At 45.4% G+C, this 24162-nt stretch overlaps 1 protein-coding gene across 1 annotated transcript in view; it reads left to right on the top strand.

The window, feature by feature from the left end:
* LOC139051354 (nose resistant to fluoxetine protein 6-like) overlaps nucleotides 1-11871 on the top strand; it is an 89772-nt gene extending 77901 nt beyond the window's left edge. Inside the window, exon 10 of the mRNA XM_070528374.1 lies at nucleotides 11027-11871. Within this exon, the coding sequence (XP_070384475.1) occupies nucleotides 11027-11236 (210 nt within the window). The 3' untranslated portion in view covers nucleotides 11237-11871. The remainder of the gene's footprint in view (nucleotides 1-11026) is intronic.
* The last annotated feature ends 12291 nt before the right edge of the window (nucleotides 11872-24162 follow it).

The raw sequence follows: 24162 nt of genomic DNA, 5'->3' as shown, positions 1-24162 counted from the left end.
CTAACGCGTTGCTCCTATGTGTCCGAGAGAGACACACCTTAAGGGGAGAGTACTAACACTTTTTTTTTAAATTGTGCGGTTAAACAAGGTCTCCACTAAAATACGCGTCTTTCTCAAAAAAAAAATTTTCGAGACTACTATCGGAGTGCGAACTGATACTTAAGAGTGGCACTACATGTCTCAACCAACTAACCTAGACTTGGCGCTGCAAGCTCATCTAAAAAAAATGAAGCCTATTTGCTCGAAAAACAGAACGACATATCAAAAAGTTTTTTCCAAACATTACGCGCGCGAAAACCGTCTCCTTAAACCGTCTTCGAGGTGGGCGCTGTCTGAAATCTCCTGTCAAGCTTGTCAGCCCGGGAATACAAAAGGAACGTATGTCATGCCCCTCGCTGCACAGCCCCGATACCTTTTGAACTGTCCACCTGCCTTTTTGGTATTGCTATCAAAATGCCCTGCTTGATATGACCATGTCGCGTCGCCTGACTGCCGCGTTCTACCGTGTCATACAGGCTATACCTCGAGAACTAAACGAGGGGGAACATACTAGCCCCCTGGCTTTTCTCCTCCTCCGCGCCGAAAGTCGCTTTCTTTTCAACCTCGTCTGACGACTCGGACGCGCTCTGACTCGAAACCTTCCAACCTACAAACGCGCCTTTCTACATCTTCCATTGCGCTCCCCACAGGGCTTAGTGGCTTTAGATTTATTCGGCCGCGTTGTCTTCCCTGCAAAATTCCTCAATTTGCGACGCCTCTTTCTCTTCGAATTGTTGCTGGTTCTCAGTTCCAAGTGCCTTTCTTTTATTTTCGTTGGCGACTCCTCGGTCTCACCAACTTCTTGAATTGCCGTCGGGGAAATCAGAAATACTTCCTCCTCCGGCATTAAATAGGCCTCCCGAGCTAGCTGTTTCATCTTCTTTCTTCTTAGAGTTCTTCATCGTAATTCAGCGCCTGACTCTATTCCTGAATTTCGAGAGGGAAAATCGGAAAGATTTCCTCTTCCGATTGAACTACATCTCCCAAGCTAGCTACTTCAACCTCCTTTGCACTGTGTTCCGCGTCGCAACAAAGCGCCTGCTTCTCTTTCGGAATCTCTGTCGAGAAAATCCTTCTCCGGCTTAGCAACGCCTGCCTAGCTTGCGGTTTCATCCTCTTTTTTTTTCGCACTGGGTCATAAGACAACGCCAGATCTTCCTGAATTTCGGTCGAAGAAATCGGTTCCACCCGAAATTCCTCTGCGGAGAGCTTGTATTTTGCGAGCCTTTTGTGAGACCCGTCAAGAGTTGGTGTCCACGCTGAGTTGACGTCTGGATAGGCACTGATCGATTGGTGGTGGTTGGACTCGTGGCAAACGTCCAACTACCGCCTTAGTGGTGTTGAGATGTAGTGTGCCGTTCTTCAGCGGTCAGGAAGATCACTAAAAGCGTAAAAAAGCACATCCATTTGCAAAATTGTTCGTGTGGACGCTATATCCGAGCGCGAATGCACACGCCCATGAAGAATGACGTTCAGGTGAAATTTAATTGCTCAAATTATGGGGTTTTACCTGCCAAAACCACTTTCTGATTATGAGGAACGCCGTAGTGGAAGACTCCGGAAATTTCGGCCACCTCGGGTTCTTTAACGTGCACCTAAATCTAAGTACACGCGTGTTTTTGCATTTCGCCCCCATCGAAATGCGGCCGCCGTGGCCGGGATTCGATCCCGCAAAACGTTCAGGTGAGCCAAGTGTCGAAGAGCGCGGAGTGTTTCCTCAGGCGTTGCCGCACAGCCAGCGAGCGGGATCATCTTTACCCGCTATATTAGAGCGTAGCTTTTAGGCGCCCGTTCCTGCGGCGCGCGTCGACGTTCTCCCTCGTAACCGAGCGAACGAGCACAGCGAAGGATGAAAGCGAATGCGGATCTCAGCGGGATATGAAAGACCACGATAGCCAAGAAAGCACGCGGAGGAAAGCGAAGGAGGAAGGTGCAGCGGAACCATAAAGCGGAAAGCGGAGGGGGAGGGCATGGCGAAAGCGTGAGGAGAAAAGCGTAGAACCGCGCAAAACGAGCTTTGCGGCGACAGTGACTTCGAAATTGCGCCAAAGTAGCGCGCGTCGTCTGTATGGAAACAAAGGGCTGCATTAACGGAAGTCTGTCTGCTGCGGCTGCTATTAACCACCCCGGCTCTCCCAGTGCGCCGCCTCTCCCGATCTGCGGATTAGCAAGGCAGTCACGCCATACATCCCTCCGTTTGCAAAATGCCGCACGAGACAGACTGTCCGTGCCAGCCAATATATTGCGAAATTAAAACACGTACGCAGCTCCGCTCAAATTTCGCATTAGGGAGCATCGTAATCGTCGGTGAATTTTCTTAATTTGATATTTAATTCAGTCACCTTACAGATGATAAACGTACCTGCGTCTGCTGCCTTCCTTCCATTCGTCGACCCTAATAAGGTGCCGCATAGCAGAACAAATACCTTTATCTCCTGACTCGTTTGGACCTCCTGAAGTTTATGTTGCGAAGGTGTTCTAAACATTGCACCATGGTGGTTCCATTAAGAGACGGAACGAAAGGAACATGCTAAGCGGCTTGGCGCATGGGCGGCGAGGCAATTTGACGCATCACATTATAGGTGCTTCGCGAAGGACTGGAGCTTGATGTTGCATGCGCTGGACCGCTCTGTACGACAATGAAACGGAAGATTTCTTTCTGTGTGGAGCCAGACAGCCCGTGCGGTGATTGTAACGAACGAGGGAATGACAGTCAAAAAGCATCCTCAGCACATCGTAATTTGGTGTTCACCAAATTGCAAATGATGTAAACGCGTTGTTAAGTGCCGTGCGCGAATACTTTTGAATTGAATTGCAACTGTGAAGTCTTACATGCCAAAAGCACAATTTTATTTGAGGCGCGGCGTAGTGGTTGCCTGCTGATCAATTTTGACCAAGAGGGAATCCTTAAAATACCCCTATTTGTCAAAGAGAATTTGGGATTCACTCGGTAATCCCCGTTACATCTAGTTCAATCAATCTCAAGAGGGAATTTTCTCATAGTTATTTATTTATCTACGGCCACGGCGGCCGCATGTCGGTGGGGGCGAAATGCGAAAACACCCGTGTACTTAGATTTAGGCGCACGTTAACGCCAGGTGGTCGAAATTTCCAGAGTCCTCCACTTCCTCCACTATATACGGCGTGCCTCATAATCAGAAAGTGGTTTTGACACGTAAAATCCCATAATTTAATTTATTTATCCATATTATAGAAAGAAGAAAAGACAAATACTACTAATAAACAGCTCGTTAGAGGTGCCTAAGGCAGTCTGACATGCTGGAGTATGCCCTAATGAAATTATTTGCACATTTTAACTCCCGGTTCTGTGTGAGTGTGCATGCGTGTTTGGCCGAGCGAGTGAAACATCAAATCACGGCAGGCATAGCCCAAATTTCCGCCACCTGCTTCCACCGTGTACGTTTGTAGAACGCTAAAGAACAAGCGGCGCATATTCTCACTTATTGGAGGATATATACCTCCAACATCATGCATAGACTGTTCATATTTGATGTCCATACCGAAAACTTGTCCAAGTCCCCGCATAGTTATCGGCGACTTCAATGCCCACCATGATATGTGTGACTCTGCTTCGACGAACGCCCGTGTTAGAGACTGCGCTGACTTCATGCTTCGTTAAGGCTTGATGGTGACCAATGATGGTTCGCCAACATATTTTCGAGGCTCTAATTACAGGTTTTCTTGACCGTGCATTTGTTTCTAAGAGCCTGCTGTTTGCTACGCGATGGTGTACTGATCTCGGCACCCAATGAAGCGGCCATCTTGTAACATATATTCAATTGAAATGGCTACATACCCCAGCTCCGCACACTGTTCGTTGCGTGACTCTGCTTCGACGAACGCCCGTGTTAGAGACTGCGCTGACTTCATGCTTCGTTAAGGCTTGATGGTGACCAATGATGGTTCGCCAACATATTTTCGAGGCTCTAATTACAGGTTTTCTTGACCGTGCATTTGTTTCTAAGAGCCTGCTGTTTGCTACACGATGGTGTACTGATCTCGGCACCCAATGAAGCGGCCATCTTGTAACATATATTCAATTGAAATGGCTACATACCCCAGCTCCGCACACTGTTCGTTGCGTGACTCTGCTTCGACGAACGCCCGTGTTAGAGACTGCGCTGACTTCATGCATCGTTAAGGCTTGATGGTGACCAATGATGGTTCGCCAACATATTTTCGAGGCACTAATTGCAGATTTTCTTGACCGTGCGTTTGTTTCTAAGAGCCTGCTGTTTGCTACACGATGGTGTACTGATCTCGGCACCCAATGAAGCGGCCATCTTGTAACATATATTCAATTGAAATGGCTACATACCCCAGCTCCGCACACTGTTCGTTGCGTGACTCTGCTTCGACGAACGCCCGTGTTAGAGACTGCGCTGACTTCATGCTTCGTTAAGGCTTGATGGTGACCAATGATGGTTCGCCAACATATTTTCGAGGCACTAATTGCAGATTTTCTTGACCGTGCGTTTGTTTCTAAGACCCTGCTGTTTGCTACACGATGGTGTACTGATCTCGGCACCCAATGAAGCGGCCATCTTGTAACATATATTCAATTGAAATGGCTACATACCCCAGCTCCGCACACTGTTCGTTGCGTGACTCTGCTTCGACGAACGCCCGTGTTAGAGACTGCGCTGACTTCATGCTTCGTTAAGGCTTGATGGTGACCAATGATGGTTCGCCAACATATTTTCGAGGCTCTAATTACAGGTTTTCTTGACCGTGCATTTGTTTCTAAGAGCCTGCTGTTTGCTACACGATGGTGTACTGATCTCGGCACCCAATGAAGCGGCCATCTTGTAACATATATTCAATTGAAATGGCTACATACCCCAGCTCCGCACACTGTTCGTTGCGTGACTCTGCTTCGACGAACGCCCGTGTTAGAGACTGCGCGGACTTCATGCTTCGTTAAGGCTTGATGGTGACCAATGATGGTTCGCCAACATATTTTCGAGGCTCTAATTACAGGTTTTCTTGACCGTGCATTTGTTTCTAAGAGCCTGCTGTTTGCTACACGATGGTGTACTGATCTCGGCACCCAATGAAGCGGCCATCTTGTAACATATATTCAATTGAAATGGCTACATACCCCAGCTCCGCACACTGTTCGTTGCGTGACTCTGCTTCGACGAACGCCCGTGTTAGAGACTGCGCTGACTTCATGCCTCGTTAAGGCTTGATGGTGACCAATGATGGTTCGCCAACATATTTTCGAGGCTCTAATTACAGGTTTTCTTGACCGTGCATTTGTTTCTAAGAGCCTGCTGTTTGCTACACGATGGTGTACTGATCTCGGCACCCAATGAAGCGGCCATCTTGTAACATATATTCAATTGAAATGGCTACATACCCCAGCTCCGCACACTGTTCGTTGCGTGACTCTGCTTCGACGAACGCCCGTGTTAGAGACTGCGCTGACTTCATGCTTCGTTAACGCTTGATGGTGACCAATGATGGTTCGCCAACATATTTTCGAGGCACTAATTGCAGATTTTCTTGACCGTGCGTTTGTTTCTAAGAGCCTGCTGTTTGCTACACGATGGTGTACTGATCTCGGCACCCAATGAAGCGGCCATCTTGTAACATATATTCAATTGAAATGGCTACATACCCCAGCTCCGCACACTGTTCGTTGCGTGACTCTGCTTCGACGAACGCCCGTGTTAGAGACTGCGCTGACTTCATGCTTCGTTAAGGCTTGATGGTGACCAATGATGGTTCGCCAACATATTTTCGAGGCACTAATTGCAGATTTTCTTGACCGTGCGTTTGTTTCTAAGACCCTGCTGTTTGCTACACGATGGTGTACTGATCTCGGCACCCAATGAAGCGGCCATCTTGTAACATATATTCAATTGAAATGGCTACATACCCCAGCTCCGCACACTGTTCGTTGCGTGACTCTGCTTCGACGAACGCCCGTGTTAGAGACTGCGCTGACTTCATGCTTCGTTAAGGCTTGATGGTGACCAATGATGGTTCGCCAACATATTTTCGAGGCTCTAATTACAGGTTTTCTTGACCGTGCATTTGTTTCTAAGAGCCTGCTGTTTGCTACACGATGGTGTACTGATCTCGGCACCCAATGAAGCGGCCATCTTGTAACATATATTCAATTGAAATGGCTACATACCCCAGCTCCGCACACTGTTCGTTGCGTGACTCTGCTTCGACGAACGCCCGTGTTAGAGACTGCGCTGACTTCATGCTTCGTTAAGGCTTGATGGTGACCAATGATGGTTCGCCAACATATTTTCGAGGCTCTAATTACAGGTTTTCTTGACCGTGCATTTGTTTCTAAGAGCCTGCTGTTTGCTACACGATGGTGTACTGATCTCGGCACCCAATGAAGCGGCCATCTTGTAACATATATTCAATTGAAATGGCTACATACCCCAGCTCCGCACACTGTTCGTTGCGTGACTCTGCTTCGACGAACGCCCGTGTTAGAGACTGCGCGGACTTCATGCTTCGTTAAGGCTTGATGGTGACCAATGATGGTTCGCCAACATATTTTCGAGGCTCTAATTACAGGTTTTCTTGACCGTGCATTTGTTTCTAAGAGCCTGCTGTTTGCTACACGATGGTGTACTGATCTCGGCACCCAATGAAGCGGCCATCTTGTAACATATATTCAATTGAAATGGCTACATACCCCAGCTCCGCACACTGTTCGTTGCGTGACTCTGCTTCGACGAACGCCCGTGTTAGAGACTGCGCTGACTTCATGCTTCGTTAAGGCTTGATGGTGACCAATGATGGTTCGCCAACATATTTTCGAGGCACTAATTGCAGATTTTCTTGACCGTGCGTTTGTTTCTAAGAGCCTGCTGTTTGCTACACGATGGTGTACTGATCTCGGCACCCAATGAAGCGGCCATCTTGTAACATATATTCAATTGAAATGGCTACATACCCCAGCTCCGCACACTGTTCGTTGCGTGACTCTGCTTCGACGAACGCCCGTGTTAGAGACTGCGCTGACTTCATGCTTCGTTAAGGCTTGATGGTGACCAATGATGGTTCGCCAACATATTTTCGAGGCACTAATTGCAGATTTTCTTAACCGTGCGTTTGTTTCTAAGAGCCTGCTGTTTGCTACACGATGGTGTACTGATCTCGGCACCCAATGAAGCGGCCATCTTGTAACATATATTCAATTGAAATGGCTACATACCCCAGCTCCGCACACTGTTCGTTGCATCAATTGGCCAACATTTCAAGAATCTGTCAACACCTCCCGTTAAATCACCCACTCACCACCTACTGTTGAAGATGTCATCGCGTAAACCTTACGCGACGTAAAAAAAGCTCAGCGCAGCCGCACCTAAATATCCTATTGATGGCCAGTACGAGCAACTTCACACGATACGGGGTAGAGCATAACAATGCAGAAGGACAAAATCACTATTAGACGTCGCTGCATCTCGCCGGGCTCAACGTCGAGTCCTACGGCACTTTGACAAGCTCAACAAAGGATGCTGCAGAACATTCTGTGCAGCAAAACACGTTGTGGAACTAGTTGCTGCTTAGCTTTCAAAAGCTAAAGCGCCAACTGTGACTGCACACTAAGATGGAACAAAGACAGGACAAGGCGATCCAATTGGCGGTAATTTTTTGAGAACGCAGACACCTCATATGTGGACGGTGTTCTGCGATGGCAAATGAGTGTTGCAGGCGCTAAAATGTGCTTCAAAGAAAGGACCATATTACCTGCTCGCGCGGCAAATTGCTAAACTTCATCACAGTGCCAAGCAAGGTGACCTCTTGATCACTATTCAATGGGTGTCTGGTAATTGTAGGTGAGTGGTAATGAGCTCGCTGACAGTGAGGCAATATCGGCATTCTCTTCCTCTGATGAAGTACGGATTGCCTACTCGTGACTTGACACCTACTCAGTTATCAAGCCACTCATGCAGAACCTTACAAGGACATACATAGCCAACTCTGACAGCATCCAGAGACGCCTACATGTGATCGACCCAGAAGGTAGTTTTGTTTGCCTCCGATGGTTACGCAGAGCAAAGCATCATCGATATGAAGGATTCGGCTGGGCGTGCTTTCACCCGCCCCTACGCACACCTCACCGGTCACTCGAACAGCCCTGATAGCGAACAATGTCAGACGCTTGAAACGTTTGAACACATATTGACTAGGCAATGTTTGCAGGAAACCACTGTCGAGGCCCGCTATTCTGGGTCCATAGCCTGACGCTGAAACTTCAATGCGGACGACTAAAGTGCGGTTGAAGTTTGTGCACGACACAAAACTAGACGAACGGCTAATTAGGGCCACCGTCGAATGTACATAAGCACTCTTCCTTTCTCTTATGATCATCATCTATCCTAGTACTTTTACTCCCCTTCCCTCTTGCCCAGTGCTGAGTAGCAGATTAGAGCGCACTAGCTCAGGTCAACCTCTCTCCCTTTCCTGTCAATAAAATACATTTATCTACCTTCCATTTAAGTTGAGCTATTTGAAGAAGGGAACATTTTTATTCTACCATGTATCGTAATGCGCCATTAGAAAATAATAGTTTATAGCAATATTTTACTTTAGTGGTTGCAGCTCATTTCTAGAAAACTGACCGTTCCATTCTTCCGAAGCACATTCAAGAGACATATTGAAAAAATCGAATTCGGATTGCATAATTTGTCCACACAAACAAACAGCTTGTTGCATTGAAAACCTTGAAAGCCGCGATCACGCGTCAAATGTTTTCCTTGAAGCATGGCGTTTCAAAAGTAACCCACGTACCTATATTATCTTAACTTCGCTATATATATATACAGGGTGAAATTAATGAAGATGCTCACGCAGTTTACCAAACGTACTACATCCGAGGTATAGCGCCATACAAGTTCAGGCATCTGCGCTGTAGCGTTCCTTTTTGCAGGACCAGGTACCGTTATAGGATACCACTAACATATTTATTCCCAACCCTCATAAATGCGTCATCAAATGCGACCATAATTGTGAAAAACTCCGAATCATAGAAATGCTTTAATAACGTTAGGACAGCATATTTGCTTTCTTTGATATTATGTTAATAAATTACGTTATTTCACTTCTATATTATTTTGAATGCTTGATTGTATTTATTTCTGTAAGACAAATTAAGCTTGTGCTTGTACATCTTTGGAGATATTACATATGTTACTCTGTTGGACCTATAGCTGTCTTGATTTGAAAATACATAATGATATATGTATTTTTTATTTGTAAGTGTCGTGTATGCATGTATATAATGCATGCTACCTCACTGTTGAGCGATTTAAGGGTGACAGGGCCTACGCCGAGCTGTATACCCTCTGCCGTTGCCCTTGCCATCCGCCACCTTCACCGTGTCGAAAGCAATGCCAAAAAATACAATTAGTACACAAAACCTTATATACAATAGCAAAGTTTTTTGGCAGTTAAGAAGCTTTGATATCAAATATTGGAAATACATACGGTCACAACCGGGCGATTAACTCTGGTTTCCAAGCAGGCCTGGAGACACTAATGCAAGGCAGTTTTCGCGGCGAAAACTTCTCATTGTGTTACTAAGCAGAATAATAATGATAATAATAAACCATTGAGCATCGCACCATATTCTGATCATCAAATTCATCTGCACTGGATCCCAAGCCATACTGAAATTACTGGAAATGAAGTAGCGGGAAAATTGGCAGCAGGGAAACATGTTTTCAATGAACTGGCACTCATAGCGTTTTCTTCATCAGCCACCAAATGACCAGGCGTAAACTATCAAGTACGGCATGGTACAATGAGTGGACGAAATGACATCTCATGTACAACATGGACTCGGCCTTACCTGCGCTTCTCGCCAAACGTGAAATTTCAATGGGCTATAGACACAATATTACATCGTCTATGTCTTGACTTCGCGTATCTACAGGCTGTTTAGCTAACTTGTGCTAAGCCTTCCTGATCATGTAAAGCACATCCTCATCGAATGTTCACGATTTTGCCATCATCGCAATACAGTTCGTCGGAGTCTTGATGTCGTAGACAGACGTCTTAGATAGACGTATCTTATCTGTAAAGAGAGTAGTTGTGTTATCCTGAACGTGTCCCGACATAGAGACGTTAAAAAACACCAGCGCGAGTTTCTTGCACAGTGAGCTGATTAGTTCTCCGTAACTACCACTGCACAATTTGTGTGACGCAATTTGTATGGCAACATAACTTCATGATGACCATTTTGTCAGTATAGTTGTGCGTTTTGTTGAGATGATTTGTTTTTCATTATAATGTATTACAATAATAACTTTTTGCATTTGTGACTTTTTATTCGCTTGTCTGTGAACTCTACATTCAGCATGATGAGATGATGTGCTGATGCCTGTCATAGGTAATGCTGCCGCTCTGTATTACGCTTCGTACTAGTATAGTACTTGCAACTTTGGTCATGTTCTTAGTACATAGTTACGAATTAAGAATGGTTTTATTTATAGTGAAAATGGTAGAGAAAACATGGGGCGATCCGAAACAGCCTATCATTCCGAAAACCTCGCGCCGCTTCTTTCTCTTCCATGCTCCTTCGGGGTGGTGGTGGTGGTGAAAAACATTTATTGCTCTCAGACGAGAAGCACACGGAGGCACGCACATGGGCCGGTCCTTAAGGGCCCGGCCCTTAAAATACTGGGTGGAATCCCTAGTACGAGACCCCAGTGGCGTCGGCCGCGGCGTTACAATATAGCGATGGTTTCCTTGCTTTTAAGCAATTGTGAAACATCTTGATTATTGCTGTTCTTTTCCACTTATTCATACTTAATTTTGCTCCTGTCTTAATTATCTTCTCTGATATGTTAATTTTGCTCAGTGTTCTATATTTAGCTACGGCGTTGGTATAACCAAAATTTACATTTTATCGTAGTTGATAGACAAGAACAAAACTATAACGATCTCTTCATGTGCGAATGAATATGACCCTATCTCTGTCACGCAGTTCACGGATGCCATTGGATTGCTGTTCTTCAGCTTGTTCTTCGCCTTCGTCTTCTACATCATGTGCGAATGTCCCATAACCAACATAGACAAGATCGCTGTGGACGCCATGTTGAAAGGAAGGAGGCGGGAAGTAAAGAAGGAGGTTCCTCCGTCGAATGTCCACTCGAACAACATCGAGTTATTTGGCTGCAAAAGCACAAGTCCCTGAATTAGCGATGATATAATTGTGCATCCTGCATGCGCGGCATATTTTGTTTACGTTCTTTTTTTATTGACATCATACAGATCGATTTAAGGAATTTGTCAAAGTAGTTGTAAGCTTGTTGTCAATGCTGAACTTATATTGATGAGCCCTTACTGTACACGTTGTAATCTTAGGCGTTTATTAAGTGTCCGTGTCTGCGGTGACTCTTGTGTGTGTGTGATGACATGCCACATCTTCATTTTTATTTTATTTGGTCACTTGAGCCATGTCTGTGTTTTCTGGCATGCATTTTGTCATGTTTTCAGGGGGTTGATGGTCTTCCCAGACGTGTTTCTGGCAGCTTCATGCTCACCCTCCTCCATATGTTGAATTGGAGACAACAAAGAAACAAACAAATGCACTGAGCATAAATTCATTATAAAATCCAAACCACTCGGACGCTCTGAAAATTCGCTTGGCGGTCGTGCTCAAATTTTACTGCAAGTCTATAGGAAGTTTCTGTATTGGAAGAATACAGTAATTAAAGAACGACATTTCGCTCTTCACCTATGGTGTGGCTCAAGTTAATCGAAAGCACTTTATAGTGACTAGCTCAAATTTGTTCTCGGAGCAAAGTGTTTGTCATTCTTGAAATAATAAATCTCTTTACCTCAAAATGAATTCGTATGTCATTCCTTTTTCAGTGACGCTATCATAGTTCTACAAGAGCCAGTACAAGTTGTCCTGACTTTTTTTTTGAAATGTGACTAAAATAAAAGATCGCTCTAAAACTTGACACACATAAGGATACTTGAATAAATCAGGCTTCCAAGCGAGAGAAGATGCTGGCAGCTTCAGTCTGGTGTACCAAAGCTGTCCACCTTAAAGTTCGAATAAATAAATCTCTGTTTGCTTTTATGGCACTTGGTTGAGATTAAAATAAATTATATGTAATTCTGATGAACTTAAAATGCAGCTATCGTGCAATATTGCAGTGATATTGCAGGAATATATTCCATAACTTGTTTTGTGAGTTCCTTCAGTGTCTCGTGAACTAACGCCATGTTTTGCGATTTGCTGAGTCACCATAAAGTGAAGCAAAGCTGCCTGCGAGTCGCAAATAATGACCGATTGTTCCCCTTGTTTTGCATTGAATTTATGCATTGTAAAAAAGACCGTATTGCACAGAGCTCTGCTGTTGTTGATGGTGTCGTGTGACATCGCTTACATGCCTGTATTTGGTTCCATGCTGGAATGGCAAAATCAGTTATGCAAGATTTTGTTTGGCAAGAACCGTCTGTAAACGCTTGAATATAGCGAGACTATCGAAAGTATATCTGGTATAACGCTCGTTGTTGTGCTGGTAGCATAAACATATCTCGTTTGCGAATAATTCCCTGAACCGTAAGTTCGATTTGTGGAGCGACAAGTCACCATGATAGGTAGGAGATATCTGAGAACCAAAATTCGTTGTGTGGTAGTAGATTTTTTAGCACCCGAATTATCGTATTGATGTTCGTCCTGTCTCTCTCAATAAGTGCAATTGCTAGTAGGTGCCTTTTGTGTTACACTGAAACGCGAAAATAGTGTCGACAGGTTTCAACCGTCCTCATAATAGGAAATGGAGGTTTACGTGCCTCTGTAATTAATAAGGAAATTGAGGTCGCTCGAGGAACGCCTAAGCATACTCTAAGGCTCCCAGCTATTAGTCGTTGAAGTCTCTCTTCGGATGAACAGGAGATTCCATGCAGAACAGGTGAAGAATAAGCTAACTTTAGCTTTATAAGTGCATTATGTACCGTTAGTAGGGATGAAGCCGAACCTTGAAATGTCGTGCGTTATTGGGTGCATGGAAAATTCCTTACTGAGTTAATTTGTTCTTCCAGAGCTCTGATTAAGAGAATTGCAAGAAAGTTGCCTGTCTAGTTAATCAGCAATTTGTGTTGTTTCACTATGTCTGAAGGTTGTTCCTCAAGGCACAGCTGAATATCCTTTAGATGCCCTCTGGTGAAAGGCCGCACAGCCGGCTTACTATAAGACAGTTCCATTTCTCTTTCCTTTAAGAATTTGTCCACAATGATTAGGTCTTCCTGCAAAGTTGATTGAACAAGGCTCGTTCTTGAACCAGAGACATAAATAGAAACATCGTCCGCTTAGAAAGCTCTTCATCTACAAATCACTGATCCACCGCCTGCCTTTCTATATGGCAGGTTTCCTTGCTATAGGTTAATATTCTAGACCTCATGCGAATGCTTTTGTGACGTTCAGCTGTCGTCATTCTTTCTGGACACGGAACTGATCGACCTAGCTTGCACTATCGTGCCTGAGAATTTGAAATTTGTCACCGAATCGCCGGCTGCTGCTTGTTTGTCACTTCGTCAAGCCGCTCACACAGCCATATATGCAGTGGATGTGAATGCGCGCTGCTGATTTGCATAGTGTGTCGCTGCACCAGGTCGTATCGAGATTGACGGCATGCTCATGTCTGCTGCGCATACGTCACAACTGCTCACAATAACACGCGAAAGCATGGCCAGAGGTTCTCCCCCTACCTTACACTGGCGCACCGGCGTTAGATTAGGCGCCGCTGCTCAGTGCGCGTTCCACTAATGCTATGTTCACACTATGGTCGTAAAGCGCGTAACAGCTCTTTTGGCGTATCGAACGTAACGGCTGTAAAAAACGTTACGGCAGTTAAGCCGGCACCTTTGTTCACATTTACTGCTGCTTAAACTACGGCTTTTACAACAGGCCAATCAAATTTGGAGCTGCAGAATCGACGTCACCAGCGGTCCAATATGGCTCCTGCCAACATGCGAGCGCTGGCCGAGATCGAAGAAATTCACACTCAAAACAAACTTATAGTCATGTATTCAATCGCCCAAAGACGACGAAGGCGACGCAGAAGGGTTTGGGTGCGGCAAGTATTTCTCAACAGGGCCGTGGACGGCGATTTTCACAACCTTTTCGCCAAGCTCCGAGTTGGTGACGCCGCGATGTTTCATAACATCATGCGCATGTCGCCCCAGCAGTTCCGCTTCCTTGAAAACCTAATGAGACCACTCATCGAAGTTCGGAGCACGAATCTGCGGCCATCGATTTCCTCGGCGGATAAACCAGATGAACTGAAAACAGTCTCGCAAGGCGCACTGCAAAAATTTTCACGAACACAGCCAATCGTGCGCACGGAATGGTGCAATGGCACTTCCCGCGCCCGGAGCTGTCTGCAGACGGGAGGACGGAAGTGTCGTCACCGGTTGTTGAAAGCCGAAAGCTTATCGGTCATTGGCTGTGTTGCAACGGTCGTAACATAACAGTCGTAAATGTTGCCGACCCTTTAACACTCTCACCCACGATGTTTGCGAGAATTGCGCACGTTGGTACCTTTACGTTCGCAGTCTGAACTAGACGTATACGCTTGTTGCGCTTCCGCTTACGTATGTTACGAAAAATCGGCGCCTTACGAACGTAGTCTGAACATAGCATAACACTGAGAAAACAAAAATTCTCAAGTCTGCTGCGGTTATCACAGCCCGATTATCTTTTGTTGGGGCATCGCACATAGTTTCCATCTCTGGCGGCAAACGTGGCGCTGGTAAGACTGCGCTAGCTCGACAAAAAACACCACTCATAGCCGCGCGCTTGCCCGTACGAATGAGATATCTCGTTTACCTTTTTTTTCTGTCTTATCCTGATCTTTGTTCACACGTACGCCTGCTGGCGTCGTTGCGCACGAGGCGAGCCTCGTAATGGAGGAGTGACTAAGCGGCACGGCACGCGTGCACATTCTAGGGAGCACGGTTGATTTTCATGACTTCAGGCGCGAGCTGTCACAAAGGAAGACGAGGAAGTCGCATGGGGTGCACACGCCGGGCGTTTCAAAGGGCTGGTTGGCTTGGAATGGGCGAAGTATGCATGGGATCGTGGTATAATGCGACAAACTCGGACCACGACAGCTAGTGAACAGTCATGTTTTTTCGAGATTTCTTAGGCCAGTTTATGCGGACTGTTTGTCAAATTAGACTGGGTAGAGCACTGCCTAATTTAGTAGTCGAGTCGGAACGTATGCCGGGAGGCCTCGGCGGATACCTCAAAGAGGTCTGCCTGTCGTGTAGTTTCCCGCAGACTCGTTTTTCATTGGACTATCTTTTGGACTGTGTACGGTCTTACCCATTCCTCTGTATCGATCACACTTTTGTGGCGGACAGGGGCGTAGCTAGGGGGGGGGGCTTATGGGGCTTCAGCCCCCCCCCCCCGAAATTTTTTCGTGCTGTCCATGCACCGCCGACCAAAGCGACCCCCGGCGCCGGAAATCACTTTGGGTTTTGTCTAGAATGTCTTTTTGACGCTCGAAAAGACATTTAACCGCGAAGATTGCAAACTCGGGCTGGATTTCGTGGCAACGCCCATACACCGGGAGTCACATAACGCCAAGCAGTCCCATCCGAGCACAAAGTTTCAAGGGCGCTTTGATGGTGAGCGGGCCTCGCCGCGGCAATCTCACTGAGGCCACGGAATCTATGGAGCGCATGGATATCAATTGCGAACCTTATGGCAATAAATCTCATAAGCTCTTGATGTGAAGGGTGCATTGACATTTCCAAAGTTGTGCTTTAGATTTTCAATTGCGGAACTTTGTGGGTTTAATGTTGTTATAAACATTTGACGCCAAAGGTCTATTGACTTTTCTAAAGTCTTACATCGGAACATACAACGAGACAAGCCAAATCAACACACTAGCAGACGAGTTGACAAAGCAGGCAGCGAGGTCCAATGAGACGAAGCGTTGGGGTGGTTCATTTGTGCCGTCATGTCACATAAAAAAATATCAACATTTTTTTTTAACCTAAGCCAGAACATCCATGTCAAGACACTAAAGCCAGCCAAAGTAAATACGTTCTTATTTATTTTTTCTACTTTGACTTTTATTCGCGAGGACACATTGAGCCTCTTCAATAGTTTTTGTTCTCGCTACCCTACCCGCGGGCTGCCAGAGCCAACCAGAGCGCATACGTTTTTCTCGTGTGGCCCCGACCACCGTGCGGTACACTTCGGTGCGCGTTCGGTTTGCTCTGGCCGAGTGGATTTTCACCGGACAGAGTTTTGGACGCTTTCTGGCTAGCAGACGAGAAAAAAAAACAATGGTCGCTCGCCGCCATCACTGTGGGGACTCGAAGAATTGCACCGCATTCCTTGAGCGGAACCTTTCCGGAAAGTCTGGGATACTGAGCAGTATGCGTATGGTTCTCAGTGGACCAAGCGTCTCATGTTTTCTTCGGTATTCCTTCCGTAGCCCCATTAGGTGCCCAAAGTAGGCATTAGATTCTGGTCAAGATGCTTTCCTATGCGTTTTTTTTTTTCATTTCGGTGCCTCCGCCTCACAGAAAAAAAATACATTGTTGCGGCGCAGCGAATTGTCGCATGGTGAAAGTTCGATTTTGATACTTCTTTTGCGGAAAGTAATGGGCGACGGGACGCTTCAGTTGCCGGATACGTTTATTATATTATTGCGAAAGCAATTACATGGGCACTCCAGGCGCATTCCTGCCATCGCCCTCATGTTTCGTATAAAGTCCAAGGGTGATAACATCGTGACCACGCGCTGCATACTGTATGTGCGAGTGAAAGCGTAGGAGGGGAGGTGGAATGGGTGAGCCGACGATGGTGGCTCAGTCTTGTGTGCGCAAAGGAGAAAAGCGGGGAGCAAGCGCGCCGCCTTCCATCGCGCACAATACATCGGGGGGAGTGGATGGAATGGGGGCGGAATCTAGGATTCTGTGAATCTATGATTGTGCAACATGTTTATTTGCCTTGTTTGACGCATTATATACAGTTACTTCTTTATTACAGTATTATATACGCATTATACAGTTATTACAGTTATACAGTTATTAGACGCATTATATACAGTTAGCTTATACAGTTACATACATAAACTCATTGGAGACTTATACGTATACTTAAATATCTTGTTGCGAGGTTTTGTGTATACATGCAGTGAACTTTGTTTCCAGTGACACTTTTTTTTCCTTTCTCAAGCCGTATTTTCGCATTTGCATATCCCATTGTATCTTTGCATTTCTAATGTACGAGGGCAAGTCAAATGAAAGTGAGCCTACCCTAACCGCGCAATAATGGTTCGGTTCATTATCTGCGAGGCATGCGCGTAGGAGAACGGCATGTCTCATTTACAAAAGTGACACGCAGGTGTGAAGATAAATGTTCTTTGATGTTCTCATACACTGGGTTGAATATGGTTGCGTCACCTAATGGACACTTCAAAAGTTGAACAACTCGGTGTCGCGAAGTTTTTGACAGCTGAAGGTGTTTCCAAAACAGAAATTAATCACCATATGACTGCCGTGTACGTTGAACACTGCATTTCATTGACCACTGTGAAGCGTTGGAGCAAACGGTTCAAAGGACGTTGCAAAGACATTCCAAGACCGGGCCAAAACCATCGTGCAATCACCCCCCACACAATTTCAAAGGTTCATGAGCTGCTGAAACAAGAACGGAGGATAAGCATCGATGAACTGGCAGATGGTCTGAACATCAGTCACGGTTCGGTTCCCGCCATAATTCATGAGCTTCTCGGTTATCGGCTCTTTCGTGCGCAAGGATCCCCAAGATTTTTATCCATCGCGAGAAGACGGAGAAGTTTCGCGCTGCCTTGACTCATCTGATCGGGTATCACAATGAGCATGACGACTTCTTGTTTGCAACTGTGATCGGGGACGAACCTTGGTGCCACTACTACGAGCCTGAAACACGACGGCAAAGCTTACAGCGGAAACATTCGAAATTACCACGCCCAAAGAACGTAAAGGCCATCATTTCCGCTGGAAAGGTGTTGTTGACTTTTTTTTTCGATCGACAGGGTCCATTACTGATAGAATTTGCTAAATCTTGAGAGGCTATCAATTGTTTCCGATATTGTGAAACGCCAGAACTGCAGCGTGTCGCAATCAAGAACGAACAACGTGGAAAATTGACGAATGGGGTCATCTTGTTCCACGACAATGCCTGTCCCCACGTCGCTTATGTGGTTAATACAAAACTGGCAAAGTTCAAGTGGGAAACGCTGCAACATCCGCCATACAGCTCAGACCTGTCACCTTGCGACTTCTACATTTTGGGCAAACCGAAAAAACAGCTCAAGGGAACCAGATACAGACTTTTTGAAGCAGCAACCCAAGGAGTTTTATAAGACGGGAATCACGCAACTCGTTAGTGAATAGGACAAATGTCTAAATTCTCATGAAGACTACTTCTAAATAAAGTACCCCGTTGTTGGTTCATTCATTTAACTTACCCTCATATATCTTGCAGAACTCCTGCTTTTTATACGTGCTCTCTCTCGCGACTATAACTTCGGTGCAATTACTCACGATACACGACAAGGGACAGCTACTCCTGCGTAATACATAGGAACAAACGACAGCGTCATTGAGATTTTTCACTGGCCATTGCATATATACAAGCATGTAAGCACGGTTCTTGAATGACAAAGTTTCATTAAGATATTTGTCCTCAACTTGTTCAGTTCATTGCCTTTTAATTTTTCATATCAGCGGCATGCACTGCTTTCCTGGTTTCGAACTGATTAGTTCTAAAGTTCGTGTGATATTTTCTTTACTTAATAAATAGACAAAAAACATGGAAGCATTGACGTCAGTTATGTTGGGCAGAATTTTTGGCACATACGAGTATAATATTTTATGAAAAAAATACGTATTTCACTTGTATTTACAGAGCGTAGCTTTCAAGAATTCGTTTGCAGCACCTTTGGCAATGACAATGCAGTTATTATTCATGTATTTGATCCCTCGATAAATTGTTTAAGAGGAAGCTTTAGCTCGGGCCCAATCCGACGCGGCCTATTCAAATACTTGTAAAACGCAGAAACGCTTTTCTGAGATAATCCTGCTAATCGATTTTATTGAAATTGGTTGCAGTTCAGAGAGAAAGTTAAATCCTAGTGTCTGCTGGCAACACAACTTCGATTTAGGGCCTAAATTTTGTTTAAAATATTTTGGAAAATTCGAAAGTTTGAAAAAATAGAAGCACGGCGTTTACAAACTAATAGCTATGCATCAAGAACAGATATTGTGGTTCTGTAAACGGCATTTATTATAACAGTCAAAGCGGACAAGTTTGATGTGTCAATTTGTATCTTACGTGAATTGGTTACGTTGTGTACAAGGGTTTTGCAAAAGCCGTATTTCCACAATACTAAATTTTTTTAGATTAATGTGTAACATATCTATTTTGTCCGCTGCAGATGTACTATGAGATGCTATTCACAGAATTGTGATATCATTTTTCATTGTTCAGTCACGGAGTTTTAAACTTGATAGTTTCGTTTCCTGAAAATTTTCAATTTTGGCCAATTTTTAATAAATAATTGACCTCCTAAATGAAAAATTCGAAGCGTAGTCACTAGAATTAAACTTTTTATTTTAAATGCCACAAACCTCCTCAAATTTGGTGAAGTGGTTGCAGGGAAAAACGAATTCCCCTTCTACATGTACTTAAATAGGAGCACCCGAGCTAAAGCTGCCTCTAAGGAGGAGGCAGAGCTGCAACGTGCAGCTATATATATATATATATATATATATATATATATATATATATATATATATATATATATATATATATATATATTGGACCTGTGGCGTAGCCCCCCCCCCCCCCGAACAAAATTTCTGGCTACGCCACTGGTGCCGGACCATGGGCAAATGTTCTTAAACGAGTTACATTATGCAGGTACCAGGAGGAGTTAAAACAATTCAAATTGCACACAAATACGGTAGATGTGAAGACTTATCTGGATGAAAAGGTATTTTTTGTACCTCAGGGGACTCGCTGCTTCATATGTCGGAAGCCAGAAACGATCGAGCATGTATTTCTGGATTGTGAGCTTACACAGAATCTGTGGAACACCAGTGAATTCACGAACGCAACGTCTCCACAGATTGGATCCACGTCTGCAACTCCGTCTACCACGAGCGGAAGCAAAACTTCTGTGCCGCCTGTGCCTCGGCGTGGCATTCATGAACTCCTCGATTCCTTCCGCACTACAATGGCCGACAGCCCTACTTGCGACACCTGCGGCTGCGAGGAGACGATCGAGCATCTCCTCTGTGACTGTCCCCGTTACAATGTGCCAAGAAAAATGCTCGCGACCATGCTCGAAAAACTGGACAATCGCCCCTTCACAAAAGAAAAAGTTCTAGGACAATGGTCCAGACGCGCTTTGGCACTCAAGGCCTTAAGGGCTTCACTGAAGTTTTTGAGGACATGCGAATTGTGCGACCGTCTTTGAATGCTGTAGCTCGTAGTATCACATCACTGTGGGAATTTTGCGATTTCCGTTTTTCTTCTTCTTCTTTCTCCTTTATTCCCATTACCCGTTTCCCCAGCCCAGGGTAGCCAGCCGGTACTTACACTGGCTAACCTCCCTGTCCTTCCTCCCATTTTCTCTCTCTCTCTCTCAAGAAACACCTACCTGTGGACGCTTTCAGCATAAGATTTTTCCAAGTTCAAAATAAGGACGGTATTCCATTCGACCTCATGCTCTCATTGGGCCTCCATAGCATTTGGCAATCTAGGATGGCAGTTCGGAAGGCTGACATAGAAGCGAAGCCGATACGGCTATATTTCAATGGACGCAACAGAAGAATTATAGCTGTGTACCACTATCAAACCTCAGAGCCTGAGTGGCTCCGTAGGGTTGAAGCGTTGTTAAGCATGCGCGAATATTAATGGGTTCGCACTATAAGGCCAGTTCCTAGAGACCGGCTCCCCGAATGTTTCTATTTGGTGTTTGCGCTGTTCAGTGTGGCAATAAAGAAAACGAAAGTGTCGTGGTCTAATGGTTAGAGAACCGGACTGCTGTGGTCGACGGCTCCACCGTCGACCACACATTTCATTTCGCGCCGGGCTATATAGAAAGGCTTCATCCAGTCATAGGGGAAGTCTAGGTTGATAGTCTAGTGGAGTTTCACGCGATTCACAGAGTTGAAGGGTGTCAAACGCACTACAACTCTACGCACCAAATGTTTGACTAAGTAACAATTTTAATTACTATGTAAAGGAATTACCTTACAACACATGTCGCAATTTACAAGTTGTAGCCGGTGTCCTTGAACGCCACCCGCTATGGTTGCTTAGTGGTTGTGGTGTTCGGCTGCTAAGCACGAGGTCGCCAGATCGAACCCCGGCAACGGCAGCCACATTTCGGTCGGCGCGAAAACACCTGTGTACTTAGATTTAGCTGCACGTTAAAGAGACCAAGATGGTCAAAATTTCCGGAGCGCCTCACTACGGCATGCCTCATCATCTGACGGTCGTTTCTGCACGCAAAACCCTCATACTCTGGGGACGGCTGCCTACGCAGCTGCGCGGCGGGCCTGTAATTTTGTCGCTTAGTTCGCGTTGAAGCGAGCAGCAGCGTGAAGGTGAATGAATTCCTCTCGCTCACTCACATTGAATGCCATATCCGCTTTAAACGAGTTCTGAGGATGACATCAATTTAATGATAGGCGTTCCCAATGTTTGCGACGAAACGCATCGGTGTTGCGGTAGTTATTTTTCTTCAATGTATAAAATGAATTTTCTTGCAAAGGTGGGCGGAACACCAGTGAATTTTTACTACAAGTGTGACAGTGCGTATTTCGAACTGCTGCTAGCTTCAAAATTCGCTCGAAGTGTAAGTGCCTTGTGAACTCCCTCGCTTCAGTTCGTGTATTCCAATATGTGCGCTAAACGGCAGTATGTGCGCACCAACGGCAAGATACCTCGGCGTATCTCGAACCTATGACCATGTACGTCACCGTTTTTTCTGGTCGGGCCTCACCCGTTCCGTACGACGTTGCGTTGCCGCTTGTGAGCTTTGCCAACAACGCAAGAAACCTTCCCAGCTCCCCGCTGGTTACCTGCAGCCGCTCGACATCCCTGCCGAGTCCTTCCATCGTGTTGGCTTAGACCTTCTTGGCCCATTTCCGGAATCTACATCAGGAAACAAAAGGGTTGCAGTCGCGGCTGATTACGAGACCCGCAACGCCGTAACCCGCGCTCTTCCGACAAGTTGCGCAACTGATGTTGCGGACTTCCTTCTACATGATATCATTTTATTGCATGGTGCTCCGCGTCAATTGCTAACAGACCGTGGCCGTACGTTTTTGGCCAGTCATTGACGACATCATGCGTGCCTGCTCAATACAGCATAAATTTACCGCCTCATACCACCCTCAAACGAACGGCCTCACTGAGCGTTTGAACCGCACCCTTACAGACATGCTATCGAAATACGTTTCAGAGGACCACCGTGACTGGGACCTGGCTCTACCTTACAATTACCTTTGCGTACAACTCTTCCCGTCTCGAAACTGCTGGCTTTTCCCTGTTTTACCTCTTGTATGGCCGAGAACCGACGCTACCACTGGACACTGTGCTTCCGTCCACCACAGCTTCAACTAGCGCTTATGCCCATGATGCAATCGCCCGTGCTGACCATGCTCGTCAAATTTCGCGCATTCGTCTACAAGTGTCTCAAGACAAACAGAAGCAGTGCTACGACTTCCGTCACCGTGATGTCCATTTTGTGCCCGGCACCCTCGTGTTGCTTTGCTAACCATCGCGTAAGGTTGGCCTTTGTGAGAAACTGCTTTCCCGTTATACAGGCCCCTATCGCGTGCTCCGCCAAGTGACTGATGTCATCTATGAAATCGTTCTAGCCACGCCCACTACGTCCTCCGCTGTGACAACCAGTGACATTGTCCACGTCGCCCGACTCAAGCCCTACAACTCTCCAAGCACCTTGGATATTTAACAGCACCGTGAAGGCGCTTTTGCCGCCGGGGGGTAGTATTACGATATTATCGGTAGATACCCGAGAGACGAGCCGCCGTGAGAACAACGATGAAGTTGGTCTGTGCCTTGGCGTGGGTGAGCGTCGGCCTGGCTGTCTGGTTCCAGTGTAAATAGCCTATTTCGTCTGTGTCTTTCTACACGTAACAATATTAAAACTGTGAACTGCTTGCCTTCGAATAAACAGCGTTAAGAGGAAGCTTTAGCTCGGGTGCTCCTATCTAAATGCATGTAAAAGAAGAATTTGTTTTTCTGCGCATGCCACTGCACCAAATTTGGTGAAGTTTAAAATCTAGTGCCCGTTTGTTTCGAAGTTTTCATTTAGGTGGTCAATTTTTTATTTAGAAGGGGAAAAATCGAAAATTGTTAGAAAACTAAACTATCATGTTTACAACGTTGTGACTCAGCAAAGAAACATTATGTAACAAATGTGTCAATCGCATCTAATACTACATCTAAAGCAGACTAAATTGATATGTTGCACATGAATCTCAAAAAGCTTCAAAATATGCAAATAAGCTTTTGCGGGACCCTTGTACACAACGTAAGAAATTAACATAAGGTATCAAATGACATCAAATTTGTCCGTTTTCAGTAATCTAGTGAATGTTGTTTACAGAACCACGATATATGTTCTTGATGCGGAGCTATTAATTTATAAAGTTCATGCTTCTATTTTTTTTCAAACTTTCGAATACTTCAAAATCGTTTTTAGAAAATTGAGGCCCTAAATCAATATTGCGCTTCCAACAGTCACAAGAATTTAACTTTCTCTCTCAAATGCAACAAATGTCATTAAAATCGGTCCAGGGGTTATCTCAAAAAAGTGGTTTCGCGTTTTACATGTATTTGAATAAGTGGCGTCGGAATTGGGCCCCAGCTAAAGCTTCCTCTTAATAAAGATCGAAAGCGGACCGACCACCAGGAACACGCTTACGGGGCCATATTATTGACGTCACAAAAGGCTACTTGTGGCCAGGTTGACTCTACAGACTTTCTTTCCTGCGTCAGTTATGCTTTCCAGGACCGTTTATTTGGAAAATATTTGTTCGCATAGCTCTTACAGAAGCATGTTT

Source organism: Dermacentor albipictus, unplaced genomic scaffold, assembly GCF_038994185.2.
Source record: "Dermacentor albipictus isolate Rhodes 1998 colony unplaced genomic scaffold, USDA_Dalb.pri_finalv2 scaffold_11, whole genome shotgun sequence".
Lineage (NCBI taxonomy): Eukaryota > Metazoa > Arthropoda > Arachnida > Ixodida > Ixodidae > Dermacentor > Dermacentor albipictus.
The sequence above is the reverse complement of the archived record's forward strand: the minus strand, read 5'-3'. Positions and strand labels throughout refer to the sequence as shown.